Source organism: Polypterus senegalus, chromosome 2 (genome assembly GCF_016835505.1).
Source record: "Polypterus senegalus isolate Bchr_013 chromosome 2, ASM1683550v1, whole genome shotgun sequence".
Taxonomy (NCBI): domain Eukaryota; kingdom Metazoa; phylum Chordata; class Cladistia; order Polypteriformes; family Polypteridae; genus Polypterus; species Polypterus senegalus.
The window spans coordinates 101906345-101929777 of NC_053155.1; the positions used below are offsets into that span (position 1 = coordinate 101906345).

The 23433-nt window shown below is 34.3% G+C and overlaps 1 protein-coding gene across 2 annotated transcripts in view; it reads left to right on the forward strand.

Annotated features, from left to right (window-relative positions):
- Positions 1–22261, forward strand: part of LOC120523224 (prolylcarboxypeptidase (angiotensinase C)) — a 45592-nt gene extending 23331 nt beyond the window's left edge. The window contains exons 4-9 of one of the 2 annotated variants that reach the window (XM_039744297.1): positions 625–806; positions 1719–1876; positions 9214–9386; positions 15636–15800; positions 16616–16803; positions 20745–22261. In XM_039744297.1, the coding sequence (XP_039600231.1) occupies positions 625–806; positions 1719–1876; positions 9214–9386; positions 15636–15800; positions 16616–16803; positions 20745–20970 (1092 nt within the window). In that variant the 3' untranslated portion in view covers positions 20971–22261. Of the gene's footprint in view, positions 1–624; positions 807–1718; positions 1877–9213; positions 9387–15635; positions 15801–16615; positions 16804–19103; positions 19760–20744 lie in introns of those variants that run through there. The other variant, XM_039744298.1, reaches the window with a different exon arrangement.
- Positions 22262–23433: the final 1172 nt, after the last annotated feature.

Consider the following 23433-nt stretch of genomic DNA (forward strand, 5'->3'; position numbering starts at 1 on the left):
ATTTTAATATTAGTAAATTTGGCAAGTTGTCCGTGCATTTTTAATTAATTTCTGTTTACTGATTTTTCTTTTTCTGTCTTTCTCTGAGAGTTTGTATTTTTTAAAAGATATAATAGTGTAAGTATTGGTGTATAAACTGGTCCTTTGTGAGTATATGTGTGAGTGGCCCCTGCATTGGACTAGTGCCCTTTTCAGGTTGACGTTTAAGAATTTCTATATATTGTCCTGGTAAAAAGTCCTCAGTTTTATGGTACTGTACAATGAATGAGTACTTGGGTTGGAGCAGTCAAAGTGTCAGCAAAAGTAAACAGGCATGGGATGAAAAAATATTTTCAGAATGTTTCCTTTGTTTTAGCACTTGCTGTTATTATAGAACAACTCTTATACAGTATGTTTACATTACATACATTTTAAAGTCCTGTCATTGGCACTTTCTTGAATTAAGCAATAACAAAATGAATTGTCACTTTACAGACTTCTGACAGGTTATTTTTCATGTGTGATCATACTCACATTTTGTTTAGTTTTGCATAATCTCATAACATTTTCTTTTTAAACATATATTTTTCTTTGATATTTTCATCTTTGACATTTGCTAACTTAAAATTTTTACTTGCCTAACAGGATGCAAAGACACTAAACTTTTTGACCTCAGAGCAGGCTTTGGCAGATTTTGCTGTTTTGATAAAGCATCTGAAGAAAACCATTCCTGGCACCCAGAACAGCTCTGTTATTGCTATTGGGGGATCCTATGGGGGAATGTTGGCTGCCTGGCTCAGAATGAAGTATCCTTATTTAGTAACAGGGTAAGCATCTTCTGAATGTTTTTTTTCAGGTCATCTGCTGTTTTGGTGACACACAAGCGTGGAAGTTTTGTGGTGTATAATTTTAATGTTTTTTTCTTAAATGTATTATTGCATATAAGTAAAGTTTCACCAGATTAAATACCACAGTTTTCCATAGGAGATATTCTTAAGAATCTTCAAGATTACATTGTAGCTTAGTTTCCAAACGCATTTCTACTTATCAATGACTTGGATCTAAATATGGCAGTACTTTATGTAGTAGACTCATTAAAGCAAATTAAGAAATTTTCTCTGAAAAGAAAAATAAAATTCACATTCTCATTTCAGTGACAATGATAAATCTGATTTGTATCTGAGTTCTGTTGACCATTAAACTTTGAATATCATTTAAAAAACAATAATGGAATGGCGTATAAATTGATTCATAATGATAACATTCAAAGTCACATTTATTATGCCACTAAATTTAAAATTACGATCAGCTATGAGATAATAATTTGAGTTTACTGTAATCAGTATATGTGAATATTTGTAGTTAACATAAAAACCTACCCCTGTTTGACAAGCATGTTTTTGGACTGCCCTATTGAGCAGAAAGCAGTTTCCATCACTGTGAATTTCTTTTTCTTGCATAAGATGGTTGTATCTTTTATTTTTTGTTTCATTTATTAGTCTGCTAGATGATTAAAAATTAAGGGAAAACATTTAAGTTGTTTTAGAGTTTAAAGATGCATGTAGAGAATGTTTTAAAGAGAGAGTTTTAAGAAAAATAAGTACTCCCAAACAAAAAAATAATAACCATGCCTTAAAATCCTAAATAAATTCTTCCACATTGAAGTGAATTTGAAACTATATGTTCTTAACTGATTGAAGAGATCCTTTGTATTTATTTATTTACTAATTTTGCTTCAGTGCCTTGGCATCCTCTGCCCCAATATGGCAGTTTGAAGGCTTGGTTGATTGTGGTATCTTTTACAAGATTGTGACTGATGACTTTACAAAGGGTGGGAAGGAATGTTCAGAAAGCATCAGGAGGTCATGGAAGGCTATTGACAACGTTACCACAACAGGTAATATAAATGTACTTAATTTGTTTGTAGGTAGCAAGTAATAGCTTGTCAAAATACTGGTGATGTTTTTACTTACTATTTTACCTTTTTGAACTTAAAAATGAAAAAAAAAAAAAAATTTGAAATGTACAGTTTAAAAGTGAAAGATATTTAAAATAAACAAAGCAAAATATTCAATTGATGCATATAAATCCTTTTAGAAAATGTAACTTGCACTTGCATGTATCTCAGCATTCTCATTTACAATGGTGTTAGTATTGGGATAACTATTCCTAGGTCTTTATTCTTTCAAACATTTTTTTTGTCATCTGTCTGGTACCTTGGAGTCTCACTTGACAGCAGTGTAACTTTTAAATATCACTTATTGGACGCATTCAGGATTTCTTTTTACCAGCTACACACATTGTTAGAGTCTTATTCCACATTTCTTCATTGAATTACTGCAGTTCACTTTACAATGACCTTAGTGCACAATGAAATAAAGAATTTCAACAGGTTCATCTTGCCTTTGGCATTAAAACAAACACAGGTTACTTTTGTCCTTAGGTTCTTATCAAAACTTTGCTGTCTGCATAGTGTGTACCACATTCCAGTATGTCACATACGGTTAGGTCCATAAATATTTGGACAGAGACAACTTTTTTCTAATTTTGGTTCTGTACATTACCACAATGAATTTTAAATGAAACAACTCAGATGCAGTTGAAGTGCAGACTTTCAGCTTTAATTCAGTGGGTGAACAAAAAGATTGTATGAAAATGTGCGGCAACGAAAGCATTTTTTAACACAATCCCTTTATTTCAGGGGCTCAAAAGTACTTGGACAAATGAAATAACTGGAAATAAAATGTTCATTTCCAATACTTGGTTGAAAACTCTTTGCTGGCAATGACAGCCTGAAGTTTTGAACTCATGGACATCACCTGATGCTGGGTTTCCTCCTTTACTGCAGCGGCTTTCAGTTGCTGTTTGTTTGTGGGCCTTTCTGGCCGAAGTTTAGTCTTCAACAAGTGAAATGCATGCTCAGTTAGGTTAAGATCAGGTGACTGACTTGGCCATTCAAGAATTTTCCACTTCTTTGCTTTAATAAACACCTGGGTTGCTTTGTTTGTATGTTTTGGGTCATTGTTCATCTGTATCATGAAACGCCACCCAATCAATTTGACTGCATTTAGCTGGATTTGAGCCGACAGTATGTCTCTGAACACCTCAGAATTCATTCGGCTGCTTCTGTCCTGTGTCACATCATCAATAAACACTAGTGTCCCTGAGCCACTGGCAGCCATGCACACCCAAGCCATCACACTGCCTCCACCGTGTTTTGCAGATGATGTGGTATGCTTTGGATAATGAGCTGTTCCATGCCTTCTCCATACTTTTTTCTTGCCATCATTCTGGTAGAGGTTGATCTTGGTTTCATCTGTCCAAAGAATGTTTGTTTTTCCAGAGCCATGCTGGCTTTTTTAGATGTTCTTTAGCAAAGTCCAATCTAGCCTTTCTATTCTTGAGGCTTATGAGTGGCTTGCAGTGCACCCTCTGTATTTACCTTCATGCAGTCTTCTCTTTATGGTAGACTTGGATATTGATATGTCTACCCCCTGGAGAGTTGTTCACTTGGTTGGCTGTTGTGAAGGGGCTTCTCTTCACCGTGGAAATGATTCTGCAATCATCCACCAATGTTGTTTTCCGTGGATGTCCAAGTCTTTTTGCGTTGCTGAGTTCACCAGTGCTTGCTTTCTTTCTCAGGATGTACCAAACTGTAGATTTTGCCTCTCGTAATATTGTAGCAATTTCACGGATGGGTTTTTTCTGTTTTCGCAGCTTAAGGATGGCTTCTTTCACCTGCACGAGAGCTCTTTTGAGCACATGTCTGTTCACAGCAAAATCTTCCATATGCAAGCACCACACCTCAAATCAACTCCAGGCCTTTTATTTGCTTAATTGATAATGTCATAACGACGGACTTGCCCACACCTGCCCATGAAATAGCCTTTGATTCAATTGCCCAATTACTTCTGAGCCCCTGAAATGAAGGGATTGTGTTAAAAAATGCTTTAGTTGCCTCACATTTTTATGCAATCTTTTTGTTCAACCCACTGAATTAAAGCTGAAAGTCGGCACTTCAACTGCATTTGAGTTGTTTCATTTAAAATTCATTGTGGTAATGTACAGAACCAAAATTAGAAAAAAGTTGTCTCTGTCCAAATATTTATGGACCTAACTGTACATGAGTCCTTCTGATGCTCATCCTCTTCCCATTACTGGCATTCTTATTAAATGCTCATATTGTTTTGTAATACACCCACTCTAGAACTGTCTTCCTAGGTGATTCTCTGAATCTTCTTTAGTTGTCAAGTTTCCTCCAGACATAGCTGTACACTTTTACTGTGTGAGTGCTTCCATTTTAATTAATAGAGGCATTACCTACCTATAGTAAAAGTGGTACATTTTGTGAAGCCAGCATAGCATCACAGAACTGTACCAGCCATGTAGCAAAACTTTCAAACATGCACACTTTAAGATTGTTGTTGAGCTGCTTCGGGCATGCATGATATCACCACCTGATCATTGCTGAAGCCTTCCATCCTGCATGCCTTTAAAAAAAAAAACTTTCAGTATTTTCATTTGAGGGGTATATTAGCTGACCATAATGAGAGTATCAGCAGTACTGCCACTGCACATAACAACGATCTGTGTGTGCACTGAACAGTCATGGCTAATTATATATGGAAATTAGGCATGTGCCCAGCTACGATCTCAAAACAAGTCTTAAAGGAGATATTCCCAACCACGAGAAAGAAAAAAGGCACTGTAAAATAATAAAATTAGCGAAAGATTTATTCCTTTTTTTTTTTTCTTCCATGAAGAACTGTATTTTCATAGAGGCTGGAAACTAGAGATTTGAGCAACACTCCATTCCGAGAATTCAAAGAGTGGAATGAGCCTCCAATTTCCTTACATGGCTAATATGTTCTCCAACACTGGAACTCTGTGAACACAATAATATATATAGACAGGTGGAATCCCATTGTAACAAAATTATTGGGACCATAAAAATATTTCTTTATTGTGGAAATTTCCTTATAACAAATATGGGGAAAATACATATACTATTGTGACTGGCGCTGCTGCCGATTTGCCATCTCTAATGGCAGCAGCGGAAGGACAGCTCCGTAGCTGCACTACTGTGTCTGGTAAACAGTAAACCAAGGGCAAAGTAATTCGTTGCCCTCTACTGGATCAAGCTTACCATGTAACATGCTTGCCGCACAATATTTAGAAAATTTGAAACCGGGTTTTGACCTAATCTTCCTTACGTTCTCCTAGTCTGCCACAGCAGTGTTTCTGAGCTGCTGGTTTTTTTCTAATCTGAAGATGGCTGCTAAAGAAGGACAATTGCCATGTTCCGACTCCTATATTGTGTGCTTGAGTGCTGAAATAATAGCCCCTATTTTAAATGAAGTCTTGAGACTGTACCAGCCTTCTCTATGCAGTAATAAATTACCTGTATTTTCCTTGGAAAGCCGGACTCACTTTTCTGTCTCTTGTGCAACTAACTCTGTGGCCCAAGCTTGACAATACCTGTATAAAAACACAGCTCTTCTTAAAATGAAAAAATATTTTATTTGTGTGTGGTTGTTTTTTTTTGTTTTTTTTTTTTTACTTATTTTTTTTTTACAGAAATACAGACACTCTTCTTCTAATTTTTTTTTCATTCAGGTTCCAATAGCTGATCTTGCAGCATTGAATGCTTTCACCACATCATTTTTCTTCATTCTGGAATCAACTTTTTTCAGGATTTTTAATTTTTATTTCAGTGTAAACTAAGAAATTTTCACACTTTTTGTGTTCATTGCAGAGAAAAATTTGAAAACCACTAAAATTGAACAATACAATATCCACACACGAACTACCCACAAGGACGTTTGGTGAAGCACTGGCTCAGAATTCAGCTATACCTGTATGATTTTGCACCTACACTCTAGCTGAGCCTTGCCAAGACTACCCAAGACCTGAAATTTCATAACAAACTATCACTTTCTTTTGGTCTAACAAGAAAGAGACAGTCTGTTGAAGGGTTCCTGAGAGTGTAGGCGCAGCATTAAGTAATTTTGGCATTGCATTATTATCTTAGCTGGCCTTTTTTGGACAAAAACTTGTCCGTTATACTGAATGAAATTTCTGGGGTATTGATCTGGTCAAATAAATAGCAGAGGGGGTTGTTAATCAGTTTCAGCTGCTTTGGTGTTAAAGAAATTAAAAACAGGTGCACTAGAGGGGCAACAATGAGATGACCTCCAAAACAGGAATGGTTTAACTGGTGGAGACCACTGACATTTTCACCTCCTCAACTTTTCTGACTGTTTTTTCCACTAGTTTTGCATTTGGCTACGGTCAGTGTCACTACTGGTAGCATGAGGTGATAACTGGACCCTACAGAGGTTGCACAGGTAGTTCAACTTCTCCAGGATGGCACATCAATACATGCCATTGGCAGAAGGTTTGCTGTGTCTCCCAGCACAGTTTCAAGGGCATGGAGGAGATTCCAGGAGACAGGCAGTTACTGTAAGAGAGCTGGACAGGGCCGTAGAAGGTCCTTAAACCATCAGCAGGACCAGTATCTACTCCTTTGGGCAAGGAAGAACAGTACCAGAGCCCTACAAAATGACATCTAGCAGGCCACAGTGAATTTCTCTGACCAAACAATTAGAAACAGATTTCATGAGGGTGGTCTGAGGGCCCGACATCCTCTAGTGGGCCCTGTGCTCACTGCCTGGCACTGTGGATCTCGAGTGGCATTTGCCATAGAATACCAGAATTGGCAGGTCCACCACTGTCACCCTGTGCTTTTCACAGATGAGAGCAGGTTCACTCTGAGCACATGTGACAGACATGAAAGTGTCTGGAGAGGCTGTGGAGAATGTTATGCTGCCTGTAACATCGTTCAGCCTGACTGGTTTGGTGATGGGTCAGTAATGGTCTGGGGAGGCATATCCATGAAGGGACGCACAAACTTCTACAGGCTAAACAATGGCACCTTGACTGCCATTAGGTATTGGGTTGAAATCCTTGGACGCATTGTCAGACCCTATGCTGGTGCAGTGGGTCCTGGGTTCCTCCTGGTGCACAACAATGCCTGGCCTCATGTGGTGAGAGTATGCAGGTAGTTCCTGGAGCATGAAGGAATTGATGCCATCGACTGGCCCCCAAGCTCACCTGACCTAATCCAATAGAACACCTCTGGTACATTATGTTTCAGTCCATCTGATGCCACCAGATTGCACCTCAGACTGTGCAGGAGCTGAGTGATGCCCTGGTCCAGATCTGGGAGGAGATCCTCCAGGACACCATCCATCGTCTCATTAGGAGCATGCCCCGGCGTTGTCAGGCATGTATACAAGCACCTGGGGGCCATAAAAACTACTGAGTACGATTTTGAGTTGCTGCAATGAAATTTCAGCAAAATGGACTAGCCTGCCATGATTTCTTTTAGTTTGAATTTTGGGGTGTCTTTGAATTTAGCCCTCTGTAAGTTGTTCATTTTCATTTTCATCAAACGATATGGCATCCTTTCATTCCTAACACATTACCCAGTCCATATCAATATAGATATCCAGCTTGATTTTTTTTTCTCATTGAGATCTGATGTGTTTTCAAATAACATTTTTGCATAATCAGTCCAAAATAGTTGACAGACGCTTCCCTAGCCCTGAAGGAAACTTTCAACTCCATTGCACCATTATAAGCCATTTAAAAATAGTTTGGTTCCACCTTCCCCGTTGACTTCATTGCATTTTACGGTGTTCGGCAAACTTTGCAAACATTTCAGTGATTTTGCTTTTCATGACCTATAATATTGGAGATGAACTACAGAAAAATAGATGGACTATGTGTGAAACCGTTAAAATCTACAAACTTTTGACTTCTAAGTAATACTGTATATTTAAAAAAAGTATATTTATTAATATTAATACATTTACTAAAAAAAAAAATCCTTCCAATTGAACTTCTACCATGCTCCGAATAATGCAAATATGGACAGTAGAAATATTGGTAACGTTAAACCAAAAATTATTTTGGATTTTCTTAAAGCTGTTTATACTCAAAATGATCCATAATGTAAGAATAAAAATAGAGGGTTAATGCATTTACAAATCTTAAAATACTGTTTTAGTTTATCACAGTTTAAGAAGTGTAGTTCAGATAAATCTGATCATTTTCTTTGTGGTTTACATCCATTCACCCATCATCAAATCCAGTTAAATGAACATTTAAAGCCTTTTTGGAGCAACACTTGGCAAACACCTTGCACCCACCTTAGACATGGCATCAGTCCATTGTCACCCTCACTCATTCATAACCTCAACCTGCATATTGTATTCTGGAGAGAAAAAAAAAAGGGAAAAACATATAAACTTCACACACCAAGTGACCTGTTTGGGATTAAGGCCAGAATCTGATGCTGTGAGGCAGCAGTCATGACCACTGTGACACATGTTTTTAAGTATCAGACTGTGAATATTAAATGTTTACTTTGGTAATTTTTGTTTTATTTTATAGCTCTCCCTCCATGTACTGTATATATTCATTCATTTGTTTGAATTGGCATATTCCGTTTTTAAAATGGTTGGGATAATGATCCTCTCTAGGCAGCAGAGCGCAAGGCAGGGCAAGAATAAACAAACTTAAACTCTGTAAGAAATCTTAACATGATATTGTACTATATATGTACAGTTTCTACTTTCAACGCCTGCTTCTTGAAGTATAGAAAAGGTTAGGATGATTATTATAAAGTGCATTTATCGTTCTATAATTTGTGTGATGTTATTGCTATAGCCAAATGTTCATAATAGATAGTAATATAATATTACTTTTAAATGGCCTTCCTTTATCCGCATTACCTTTACCAAACCTGTTTTCATTTATTTCTTTCAAACTAACTAAATTAATTAGCAGGTATTAAAAATACTAAAAATTTGTTTGACATATTCTTTGGAAGTCAAAAGACACCTAAACCCTGTAAATGTAGAGTTTCATGATGTGTCAATAAATGGTGCTGAACAGATTTTTGCATTATTTTATGCACACATCCAATCACAATTACATTCTTAATAAATTGTGTAAATTACTGTAGCAATAGGAAAAATTATAATAAAATTCTAAAGACTTTTTAAAATCTTAGGAAGGGCTTGTTTGAATTAAGATTTATGGCTGACCGATCATTTGTGGTTATTTCCCTAACTATTTAATAGAAAATAAAATTTAAACAACTTTTTTATTAATTCTGTTGATATATTCCTCCTGTCCCATTTTTGACTATGTTTTCCCTCCACATAGTTGATGGGCTGAAGTGGCTTTCTGAAACGTTTCATCTTTGTTCTTCTTTGACATCAAAAGAAGACATAGCATCCTTTAAGTCTTGGCTGAGTGAGACATGGGTGAATCTTGCTATGGTCAACTACCCATATGAAGCTAACTTTTTACAGCCTTTACCAGCATGGCCTGTCGAGGTAAGCTGCAACCAAAAGAAGAATAAAATTTAGTTTTATTTTAACTAAAATACATACATTCATATGATCCCTAATATGCACCTAAGCCTGCTAAACATGTTAAAATCTTTGTTGGACCATTAGTTATGATGCTAATACTTCATATTAATAAACTTATCTGACATTGTCATTTTTGTTTTTTTTCTTATGGTTGACAAATAATCAAATCTTATTTATTCTTGGTAATATTTAGCCTTATAAAATTTGAGTGACAGTAATATTGGATACCTTGCAATCTATTGAATATTTGGCAGTCATGAAAATATTTGGCAAATGAAGCAACTGTGAGTGTGATAATACACTTGGATTAACAACACGTGACTAAGGCTTATTTAAATATGTTTGCTTGCAGTTTTTCTGATAAGGTTTTGTTAGTGATATTTTGCATAGTTGGTCATAATTCAGAATAAAGGAATACTGTATCATGTAACATTTCTGATTGTTTTCATTCTTGTCTTTTGTCTAGCAAGAATAATAAATAGGTTCAGTAAAGAGAGATACAAAATGCTAATTCTTCAGCTGTTTGCCTCAGTTTTGATAATGTATGCGACCCCTATGGTTGGTTAAAATGGTTTAGGCAGTGGCCGTAAAGAGGAGCTTTTTAATGACAAAGCTAATGTGATTATCTTAGTGACTGTGAGAGGGGTATTGAGGGCTTAGGGGATAGAAATCTGTTGGCAGAGCTGAATGTATCTGACTAATCCCTTATGAAAAGTGGGAGGGGGAGGCTGTGAAGAGCAATTGGTGTGTTTTATCGTGTAAATGACCAATCTCCACTGGTAGAGGCTGTTTGCAGCTTTGCTCACCCATTGACCTGTTCCTTCTGCCTCTCACAAAAGCAGTGTGGAAAAAGCCTTTACTGATAAAGTGCCTCTTGCTGCCTTGCCAGCATCAGGAATCCCTCGTGAGCATGTACTGTTGCGTAAATAAACAGAACCAGTTTTCTTTCTTATTTTTCTGAAGCATAATTACTCTATGAAACTGTATTTGCTATCTTACAGATATATACCTGAATCTTATTGCTTTCCAAATAAAATAAATTGGTAATTTATGTATTTGTTAATTTTTTGTTAATGTTTTGTTCTTTTGAGAAGCATGCCGTATACAGCTCAATTCTTGTTTCAGATGCTCTTATAATGCAAATATCTAAATATATACAAATTTATATAAGATTAAAACAAAATCATCCAGGCTGTTTGCCAAAAAACATCCTTCATCATTTAATGTTTTTTTTTTTCTCAAAAAGGAATCTTTAACATTGACTTGAAGTTTAGTGTTTATTAAATGAATTTATTATTACAAAGTCCCCAACTTCTTTTTTGAATTACCTTTTTCCACTTGATCTTTTCATTTATACAGCAATTTGTAAACATTATTTAATGGTATCATTAAATTCTATTTGACTTTTTATTTTTGCCTGACTTTAACCGTTCTCATGTCTCTATTAAAAATTATAACCCATGATGCATCATTCACTGTAGTGATGATGCATTATTCCCTGCATTCTTAAAAGCAATGTTTCACCAATAATGATTAAGATGTGCTGTCTAAATAGGCACATATTATGAAGAACAAATAAAAAGGCCATACACTATTTGTTTAGTTAACTTACAGTACTTTAAATGGAAGCAGAATACAACATTCACTAAAAGCAGTACCAGCTCTCTAGCAGTAATCCACCCAGTTCAGCTCTGCAGTATTTTTCAGTTGGAGTGTGGTCCTGTTTTTTTTTTTTTTTTTTTAATTTATTTTACTTTCATTTCGATATTTAATCTCTCTTATATATTATATGTGAAACAAAGCAAAAGTGTAGAAAAAAGAAAAAACATGCATTAAACAATATTACCATAATATCAAACTATATGCTTTAAGGAAAACTGTTAACTGGATGTTATCCAGTTTCTGGATATTTATTTTCACCTGTATGCCAGTTGCTAAGAAAAAAAAAATATGCCACTACAGACAAATAATGTTTTAAACAATGTGTTTTTCTTATTAAACTTTTATGACTAATAATATGACATATCCTTATTTGGGAAAATTATCTTTGAAGGTTTATTTTAAGTGATTTACAGGGTGTCATATGAAAAAGTAAGTTCACATATGATAAGGAACCTTACCTACTGTTATTTTGGTAGCTACAGAAGTAGTCTGGTGAAGCTAGCAGGAAGTCCCATTGCATGTTTTGTTTGTTGTATTATCTGTTTGTGTGCTGGAGAGAAGGCATACTGTGTCCATTGGAACAGTGCACAATTTTTTATTGTGGAGCTATTGTTTATGTTTTTACAGGCTCCTTTTAAGTGATGTCCTGTTGTGAGTGATCCATGAAATGCACAGTTCAGCAATTGGTGAAAAAGTGGTGTACTACTTGTTTTGTAAGCAATGAGCCAAAACCTTAAACTCCTTCTGTCTGTACCCCTGAGCTTGACGCCAACATTTTGGGTCATATGGAAAGAAACTCTCATTTCACTGATGCAGCAGTTTTCACCACTGAAAAGGTGCCATGATGGTCATGTCGGTGTGTAGTTTGTAATTTGTGGGCTACGTTTTTGTTGGTGTATCACTTGGTATTTATAGAGCCTGCTGTTAAAGTGACTGCTTTAAAGTTGCAGTCATTCAGTTTGTTTAATAAAATATGTCAACAGTAAATGCAATAATGTGTAGCTCAACAATAATTTAAATTATTCACATTCGATTTTTCTGTTGGGGAAGTTATGAAATAGTTCTTTTAGTGCCAGTCTTGTGTCATAAAAGTAGTATTGAAGGAATACTGCACCCAAAAATATTTTTTATTATGCGTTACTTACCCTGTGTTGGCTGTAGCACAATTATTTTAATATTTTGAGTGGTATACTAAAGCAAAACAATGACTGCATGATACTGGATTACCTATTTATACAACATCCATCCATTATCCAACCCACTATATCCTAACACAGGGTCGCGTGGGTCTGCTAGATCCAATTCCAGCCAACACAGGGCGCAAGGCAGGTGTAAATCCCAGGCAGGGCGCCAGCCACCACACACACACACACACACACACACACACACACACACACACACACACACACACACACACACACACACACACACACACACACACAAACAAACCAAGCAAACACTAGGGACAATTTAGGATTGCCAATGACCCTAACCTACATATCTTTGGACTGTGGGAGGAAACCGGAGCACCTGGAGGAAACCCATGCAGACATAGGGAGAATATGCAAACTCCATCTGTTCAATATTTCTTTTAAAAAAAAAAAAAGGTGAGCCATAGAGGTTTATATCCTCCATACTTTGTGTAGACAGTTAATTTCTTGTGCTTTTCTTCATCGCCAACTTGCTTATTCTATATTCAGTAAATAATAAGGACTATCCTCTTTAATAAAACCCCTGTGTGCGTCCAGGTGTCCGTGTGTGTGTGTCTTTTGGTGAAGTGCGCATGCGCGAAGCTCAGTGTGACACGCACGACCGGCATCATGGATGCACACACATTGGAAGCTGAGCACACAGTGAATGGCGTAGCCGTGGCCGCGCATGATAAGCAAATAAAGGACGTCATTGCTGGGGAGAGTGCTGATTGGGTAGTCGCGGCCGCGCACATAAAATCCATTGCTGGGAAGACACCACACATACTGCTCCGTGCATGTTTACTAACTTAACTATCTACTAACAACATGCCACCCAAAAAAAAAGACACGTCAAGTAGGACAAAAGACACAGACACTCAAATCATATATAAGCAACATGTCCTGGAAGAACAATCAGCTCAGCAAGTAAACATCAACAAAAGAAAGGCTGAAAGACAAAGAAAAATACGAGCAAATAGATTGATTGTAAAAAAGAAAATGAGCGTCAGAATATTCCCTGTATTGATTTGGCTCTATCCTCTACTAATTTACCCTTAATCATAAGAAGGCGACAATTTCCAGTTACATTAGCTTTTGCCATAACAATTAATAAAGCTGAAGGGCAAACCTTAGAAAAAGTTGACATTTACTTGCCAGAACCAGCATTCAGCCACGGTCAGTTATATGTTGCATTATCAAGAGTTATAAGTTTTACAGATGTTGTTGTCAATGTTGTAGATGGTCCTGAACAAGAGTGTTTACAAAAAATGTTGTCTATAATGAAATTTTATTGAAAAATTTCCTGAGGTAAAAAAATAAAAAAAATTCCTAAATATCTTCTCCAGATATTGTGTATTACAGATTGTTATAAAGTTTTACACTAAAGCAATATTAATTATACTTACTGTATTGTCATATATGTTTCTATTTTATTTTTAATATTATTTTACTTTAGGCTTCTTGCAAAAATATTTTTAACAAAAAAATTAAGACAACAAACAGAATGAGGTCAAAGTCCCTTGCCATTTAATATAGACTGTTCCTAATAATTTTTATGCAATACTGTTCTAGCGCCCGTAACAAGCTTAATGTCTAGTTATAGAATAACACCTTAAACCAGCTTTATATGCTTAGGGTAAAGGTAACCAGAAAAAAAATCAGTATGTCACAATAAGACCTTTTTAATATTGGAAAAACAAAACCAGAAAAATTGCACTTCCAAACCAATCCATATGCAGAATCAGCTGCTCAACGGCCACCGCTGGTTACTATGCAAAATTCATTGCTCACTAAAGGCAATATTAGGAGAGAAAATAAACACAATTTCTTCAATCATTTTGGCAACAGCTCTCTATAAAAATTGTGTGGAAATGATAAGTATGAATTGTTACCCAAGTAAAAGAACCATCTGGTTTTGGAATATGTAGGTAAAATTGTTCACATGCTGTAAATAAAATATTTAATCAAGTGTATACCTTTGTATGTGCTTTCTCATTATAATTTTTTGTCTTTATTGAAAGTTATGTTGTGAATTTGTAAATCTGAGCAATGGTCCTAACTGGTCAAAGGGAAGTGAACATATAAAAACATATTAAAACTCTGTAATAACAACAAAAAGCACACAAAACATATTATTTGTTTTAATCTTGCTTATCTTAAAAATTCCACTCATTTTAGTCTTATAAAGTGTGCATTCACTTACACATATTGTGCACTATATGCAATGTTATAAATGTATTATTTATCGTCCATAAATCTATTCTCTATATAGGTTCAGCCAGCTGAGTAAAATCAGAAAATGATGTGCAACAAATTCATAAACATAACACCATGAAATTTATATGCAGAAAAGACATACGCATCTACAATATGTACAGTTTTTAATACTGTAATAAAACTCTTAAAGCAACAAAATGGTAGAATTAAAAATAATGTATAGTATAATACTTTCCTGTAAGCATTTTCTTTTATCACTTTTTGTTCATCTGTCTTTGCTAAAAATTGTATATAGTTTACTTAAAAATCTGATTTTGTTAAAGGTTGCAGTAACAGGATAATTGTTAGTGTTATTGCCTAATAGCATGTGATGCCTCTAGTTAGATTCCGAAAGCTGTTCGGTATTCCTTTTTTATTAATTCATAATTACCATTCAAAATAGCCTCAATCAATAAAAAAAACAATTGCTTGGAAGTATTAGTACTTCAAATATTGTGCATAAAATAAGGAAATAAACAGTATTATCATAGTACTATTTCTAATGCAGATTTTCAGATACATATTGCTATAATGCATTGTTTATGAGATGGGCATCATTGTTCTGCAGTAGTCAGCATTGCTGTCTCATGAATCCAGCATCTTGGGTTCTAGATGCTGCTTGTGTGGAGTTAACATATTTTCTCTTGTGTTTTAGTTCAAGTTATTATTTTTTGGCTGACGCCTTAACCGCCTACCCATAGACTCAGAGTAAGAAGTCCAAAGCATTAAACACTATGCCACACTGCCTGTTTATTTGTGTGGATTTTCCTCTAGCATTGCAAAAAGATTAAGTGTTTCATTAATTGCTGATTCTAAATGAACGCTGTATGAGTGTGGGTGTATTTGAGTGAGCCTGTGTTGAATTAAGAATGGTAAAGTGTATTTGTTTACTTAATTGTTAGACAATTTAAGTTTTTGATTTTTCATACTACATTTTGATGTCATACTACATCTGGACAATGACACTGTAACTTGGATGTGCTCCTAGAGATTTAATATGAACATTCTGTTTCTCACAAAAACCCTTCTTTCTTCGCATACAGTTTTGGAAGGCTTTAGTAAAGTGTATTTATTTTATTTTTTTCTGTTTCTTGTCATGTAGGTAGTCTGCAAATTTCTTCAAGATTCAAAGTCAGAAGATAAAAAATTACTTCAAAATATTTTCCTGGCTGCAAGTATTTATTATAATTACACAGGGAATGTAGAATGTTTAAACACATCCCAAACAGCTACTGGAAGTCTTGGCTACATTGGATGGTACTATCAGGTAAATAAGTTATTTATCCATCAGTTTTATGAACTGCTTAATCCTCATTGTTGCACAGACTTTGTGAAAAGGGCACAAATCAACACACTACACTGAAACATAGATATAACAGAAACAGTATGAGCCCTTGGCCTGAAGAGATCACTTTGACTACTGGTTTCAATTTTTATCCATATATTCCTCAGTAGTTAAATGGTACAATAAATTAATTTATTTTACTGTGAACTTAAACAGTCAATACCATATCTGTAATAAATGTAGAACACTGTGTGCTGTATTTAATAGTAATATATCTGTTTTAATTAAGTTGCCTATTATTGTGTCCTGATTGCTTTAGGTAGTTTTTAAAACTGAAGCTAATATTTTACATACACAAAGGTTGACAGTGTAACCAAGAGTGAAAAGGTTTTAATTTAGTGCATCTTATTTGCTGTAAAGCGATTAATTTTTACAAAAGAAGATTAATAATCTTTATAATCAATTAATAATTATAGATAAATGAACATGTTGCTTAATAACGTTTAATTTTGTTTCATTCATATAATGGATGGTTATATCCTGACTACTGAATATTTGCAACAACCAAATATAGGAATGCACTAGTGCTGCCCGGAGACTGAAAGATTTGTTTTTAGAATATAATTATCAAGCTGAAATGTATCAAAAGGTGGAATGCCATGTTATCTGTTTTTGCAGGTTATCAACACAGGAGGAACTCCTTTCATGAGCTATTATAATAATTCTGACCTTGAATTATGCAACACAATATCTGCTTAAAATAATGTTTTTACACATTTAATTCTTTTTTTCCTTAGGCTTGTACAGAAATGGTAATGCCTATGTGTTCTGATGGAATCAATGACATGTTTGAGCCTCAGCAGTGGGATCTAAAAGCATTCTCTGATGAGTGTTATAAGCAATTTGGAGTGAGGCCCCGACCAGATTGGGTTACTATGGCATATGGGGGAAAGAATATTTCCTCCTACAGCAACATAATCTTCAGGCAAGTGAATCCTAGTGATTATTTTTTTATCAGCATGTTTCTTACATTTGTAAGATCTGCAAAGATGTATTGCTTATAATGGGAGAAAATAGTAAACTTTATCACTAATATAGGAAGACCTGCTCAGGTATTTGGCCTCTCAATTTTGCCACCTATAAGAATGTTATAGGTGTTTAACATACACTATTTAAAAAGCTTATGTTCTTTAAATGTATGCCACACTGAACATACATTTCCCTTTACTGATGCTTGTTTTATCTATTTATTTGGTTACATAGAGTTACATAGAGCTAAGGCCAGTGGTGTGCACAGAGCCTTTGGTGGGTAGTAGCTCACAAAGAGAAGATAGGGCACTTTAGGAGACATAATTTGTGTCCAGGATTAAAATGTAAGAAATTAATGCCCACTTTAATTTTTGTGATTTTAATTTAATGGAAAATTTGGATATCACTTGAGAGGCATTATAAAATTCACAAATTTAGTAAAAAAAATGTTTGTCCATGAATGCTGATTTTGTCAGAGTATCATAAAAGACACTACACTCCTCTACTGCAGATGTACTTAAATTTCATAATACAGTATAACACATCTTAAGACAAAAAGAAATAAAGGAATGCCTATCTGTGGGAGTTACATGAAATACCAAATGGACCTTAAGAGCAAGAGTTCATATCATAGCGTATCATACTATGCATAAACACTTTTATTTATTTGATGTTGCATATTTCTTATGGAACACTGTCATTGTATGAATCTACAAAATAAGCACCATTTTCTGTTGCCACCCTGTACTTCACAGAATTTCAGAAGTGCATTATTTCAGAATATTATACAATTATGGCAAGACAATTCTTCTACTACTATTAAAAATGCAAAAATGTCAACTATGTCACACTTCTGATACATCAAAGTCACCAAAGAAATACTCCTGAATTAAGCCAGCATATCCAGATAACTGATTGTAATGGACAACTGTGCACAAAATGAAACCCCTGTTGTCTCATCTACTTGCCAAGAAAAACAAAAAGAATAACCTAATAGTTGAACTTACATAGAAGTGTAGCTTTAGTATGAAACATAAAATGATTTTTTTGGACATGCTAGAATTCTAGAAACACAAATCACAACAAACTGTCATGATATGCACATACTTTGTATGTAGGCTGTTAAGAAATGGGCATACTTTGCAAACACTTGTTTAAATTCTCTGAAAATCTCTGCATTCATCATGTCCCCGGTCACTAACTCCTGGCAGGAAAACAGGGATGTTTCATCTATTAGACACATGAGAACAGGCCCATTGTTTCTCTTCATTTCATTGTGTTTTTACCATTTGACGTCGGGCATCCTTGAGATGTTTCACTGTCATCCAGCCAAGTATTCTCAGTAGTGCATGTGCACTTAAATCTGGAGTTTTTGACCTTTTTAAGAAAGCAGTATTTCTTGTTTTTTTGTTTTAAAAATTCTCCCAACCCACTTCACGGCCCAAAAAAGGATTATTCTCTTTAATTTTTAAGTAAGCAAAAAAGAATACCGTCTTTTACTGTTGATTTCATAATGAATGCACATTTATCACAGTAAGATTTTTACGACCACCATCCTCCCCCCACTTCACAACTATGATACGACCCTTAAGTTAAGAACCCTGTAGCACTTCTTACACGCCTTATCAAAACTTCACAAGGGTGCATCATCAGCAGGCATGTCCATACTGAGTTGTCACAGCAGTAGCACCAGTAAGCCAGGCAGTCTTCCTCTACCTCAAATGAAGGACCTGTTCTTGTTATTCAAATTTCAACCATATTTGTGACAATAGTCTACTTTATTTCATTTTTAGCCTGTCTATTTTCAAAATTGCAAGAATAAGATTTCTTTAAATTCCTGCCAACTGCTTCTACAATTCCTGCTAAGCCATAGCGTGCTAACTACTGTCCTAACTAAACTGCTATGATACATAAAGTAGGGTTGTTTACAAAATATATTGTTTTTGAAATTACAAGACGTAGTAATAGATAGCCTTTGAACAGTTTTATTAGCTGTCTACTTTACACTATGCAAATCCACTAACTTTCTGGAAGTTCAAACAGCAAAAAGAAAGCAGTTCAATGAATAGCTTATGATAACAGCCAATCAGGCATATTTAGTATCAGCTATTGGTGGTTTCCTTCCGATATGATTAAAATGATTTGTTTGAAGGCGCACTGACCAATGGAATGTTCCTAATTGTGTTGTATTACTCAAAAGTGCGAAGGATTTTCTCCATAGAAATCCAGTAAAACTATGTGTCTTCCATGCTTCAGTGGGTATGTCGATCTAGAGCAGATAAGCAAGTTGCATTCATGTATGCAGGATATGGGAGTAAAACTGGAGGACTTGAACTGGAGGTAAGCCACATGAGTAATGTACAAATTCTTCCCAGTGAATGGGTCTGGATGTGGATTATGACCTCGATGTCCTGAATGTTTCTAGTATCAGACTTTGTACTTTACTACTATTCTGCCAGTAATGTCCATCCTTTAAATTCAAAAGCCATATGAGCAACATGTAATATTTATCAAATAATAATATATCATCTAAGATCACAAAAAAGTCCCAATCATGTATGACATTTTAACGGTAAACAAAATATTCTATTTTTTCCATAAAAAAGCTTAAGCAAAATAATTTATATCTCAATTGTTTACATAGAATAAATGATTAGTCGACCAAAATTCTTTCTATGACTGAACAGTAAAGAGTAAAAGAAACATGCACAGTGATTGACACTGCTTATTGATAAAACATAACAATGGAAAGGCAAAAATCTACTGAGAGATTGTTATACTGCAGATGCTTCCTACACTTCAATCCTTTACAAAGTGGATACTAATGCCTGCAGTGCACAAACATTCCATTCAGGGTTGGCAGATCACTTACATGTGATCATGATGCTGGTATAAATAAATACATATTCACTAAAAATATATATATATATATATATATATATATATATATATATATATATATATATATATATATATCTCCATCACATCAGTTTATCAATGCCAAACTTATGTCTGGATTTTACTTATTTTTTATATTATGTGCAAAGTAACCACAGGAGGTGCAGTGTTTGCCAGTCGTCATTCTAAATGAATTCCTACATTTTAACTTACATGATGCTGAATGTGTATTTCTTAAAGAATTATGAGGCCCCTCTAGACAGTGGGAGTTATAGATCACAGAAATGTTAGAGCATATTAGATATTGACAAAAACTAATGAAGATGTTAAAATATAAAGCTGCATCTGCAACCAATGAAAAGCATACTAAAGGGTCTAAAAACTTAGAATGCAGTGCTGTTAGAAAATTTAAGATGAATAGAGTTGTGATAACAAGAAATGTATTATATTATTTTGCATTTTTGTATTTACTGCAAAGATCCCAAGTACTGTATGCTTTAAAACGTAATGCATTGGGACAGGTTCCTTGTAGTCCTGTAACAGATCAAGATGGTTCACAAAATGGTGGGATTGATAGCTAATCTGAAAGTGCATTAACCTTTGAGTTTAGTACAGTTTTTCTCTGTAGAAACAATTTTTGTGTTGTTGTCTGTAAAAGGCAAAGGTATTGGACAAGTTAATTGATTTAGTTTAGTAAATTATTGATTCAAAATAAAGAGGGACAAAACCTATTTTCTTTTTTTTTCTAGATTACCTTCAGCCTATCTACCCCTCCCTAGTAGTACTGTTTTATAATGATTCAGCTAGGCTCTATTTATGTAACAAATAAATATTCATTTTATATGTTTCTTCTTTGATTTTTATGCTAACTGGTTTTATTACAGTTGAAAAGTTATTTAACAATTTGTTTTTGTGATGCTTGAACTTTGAAATATTAGTCACTTGTTATTTTTGGCTAAGTGTAGCTTAATTTTCATCTCTTGTTTACCTTTGTCTTAGTAATGGAGGTCTTGATCCTTGGTCTGGTGGTGGTGTGACAACGCCTGTTCCTGAATCTTTGGTTGTTATAATGATACCAGAAGGAGCTCATCACCTGGATCTGCGCTACAATAGTGCCTACGATCCTAAGTCTGTCCTAATAGCTCGTTATCTTGAAGTATGGTACATGAAACTGTGGATTAAAGAGGATTCAATAAAGCTAAAGTCAGAGTCTTATACAAATTAATTATGGCACAGTCTTGGTATTGCTCAGGTAGGATTAATAATTGCTTCACAAAGGTTTTTTTATTTAAGAAATGTATGGTTTTCTTTGTAAAATAAAAGTTTGAGTATTGGTGATTCATAGATCTACAAAAAATCACTTTCATTGCTGACCAAAGCTAAAATAAAGAATTTCTTAAACACTTCCCCTTTGAAAAAAATTACCGTAGATTTTTTTTGCACATAAAGGTATATGCATATTTTTTTCCACAGTGCAGTAGGTGGAAAATATTTGACTGAACTCACATCAAGTTAAAATGCAATTATCTGAATCTTTATTCTGTGACAACACTGTAAACAATTATTTGCACTTGATTGTATATCTTCTCTTTTTGTCAACAGAATATAGTACAGTATGTATATCAGTTTTATAAACTTTAATCACAATTTTAGATCAATTTTGTCTTTGCAAATGCATCATATTTATCCATTATATGGATAGAGGAGGTTTTTAACAATTGTCGAATCCAAGGAGGAAAAATATCTTCTTATTGTTAGATTTAGCATTTTATTATTTTACATAATTTGATAGAAGAGTTTAGATTTATAACTTGATTTTGTTAATATTTTCCCTAATTTTCTGTCAGTTAAAATTAATGCGCAAAATCTATAAATCATAGCTATAAAGTATGAAGTGAACATTTGAATATAATCTTAACAAGTAGAATATTGTGCGATAATGTTTAAAAATTGTCAGCACTGTATCTGAGCATCAAGTTTTTTTTTTGTTATATTTACAATTAAGTGTATAATTTAATTTGTCAACCTTTTTTTCGGAATTACACTAACAATCCATAACTGCCAATGTAACTGTTGTTTTAAAAGCATATCGAAGAATTTTAATTTTCTTGTTGCTTTGTAAGTTAACTTTCTGATCAGCGCTATTCAGATTGTTAACATTTCCTGTATTCCATTTTTTTAATAATTGTTAATGGAAGCATTAAACTTAAAAACAGGTCAATTTTCTCATGAAAACTATATTTTTCTTTATTAATGATTTTGCTTATTATTTGTAATTGTTTTTGACAATTATGATTTGTACTTTTGGAACATATTTTTGTAAGGGGATTTTGACTTACTTATGTGTAATTTTTTTCAAATAAACAAGAATTTTGCTTACTTCTATTGTTTATTTATATTAAGAAAGAATATTATTTTGACACAAAAGAACTAAATATCAAAAGGTACTGGCTAATAGACCCCCCTTGATTTGATATTGTTATTGAAGGTCTGCATGCATAACAAAAAAAAAAAAAGAGAAAGCCTAATAATAGCTAAACTACTAAAACATTATGTATACCCTTTGCATTTTGTTCATTGTAGAAATAACTTAATTTCTTGTATATTTTCATTTAACAGTTTATTTAATACAACTTTTGTGTTATGGTACACTTATAAACTACCCAGATGAGTGTAATATTAAGATAGCAATTTTTATAGTCTGTGTATATTTTTATAGAACATAAGAAAGCAGAAATTCATGCATCCACAAATAATGCAGAGCTTCATTTGGAATATAAAATAAAATTTATAATGACTTTCAGAGAGTGGAATGGTAAGAGAAGATAAACTGAAATATGACCTTGATACTTCTACAGAAATATGAGTCTTAAATAAATAATAATGCACTTAATTCATTTAAAAGGTATGTTTTCTTTTTATTAAATGTCAGTCCTATTTTTATTTCCTTGTCTTAATAATGGAAAATAAAAATGTTTAAGTAGTAAAAGGCTTTGCTTTAACTTCCATTCTTGTAGTAGTTGTTAATCTCAAAAATTTCTGTACAAATGTCTTGTCATCTCAGTTCTGTAGGCGCTGTGAAAACCCCATTTTCAGTGAGAGCTGTCAGCAGTGGATGGTGTACAGTAAAGAAATGGCACATTGCAGCTTAAGAATGTTGAGAGAAGTATTGCAAGGCTTGGCTCAACCCAATGAAAGAGACACTAGGAAGATACACAATAGTTTTTGTTAGGGGTATGTGCTAATCAAAAAGAGTTCTTTAGGTAGCCTGTGAGTTGATAGTATTGGGGAACAAAGGGCAATTGAGGTTTTTGTGTTTAGGTAATAATGTAAAGTGCTCATTCAGCAGAATATTTAATTTGGGTGAGGAAGAGGTGAAGCAAGCAATTGTGGTATGTTATATCAGCAAAAAAAAAAAAAAAATCAACAGACATTTTTAAGTACTGTATGGTTAAATCCCATTATTGCCCTAAAAATGGGAAGCTGAGTGCCACATCATGAAGCTGCTGCCACTTGATTTTGATCTGGAAAGTACAAATAGTCTTCTGAAAGGTTTGGAGTGTTCATACACAACCACAGTGGTTTGGTCCCATTGGAAATGTAAACGTTCTGGGGGATTCACATTAAACATGGAAATTAATTTTACTACAGTTAATGTGGGGAAAATGTTCTTAATCCATTTTGAAAT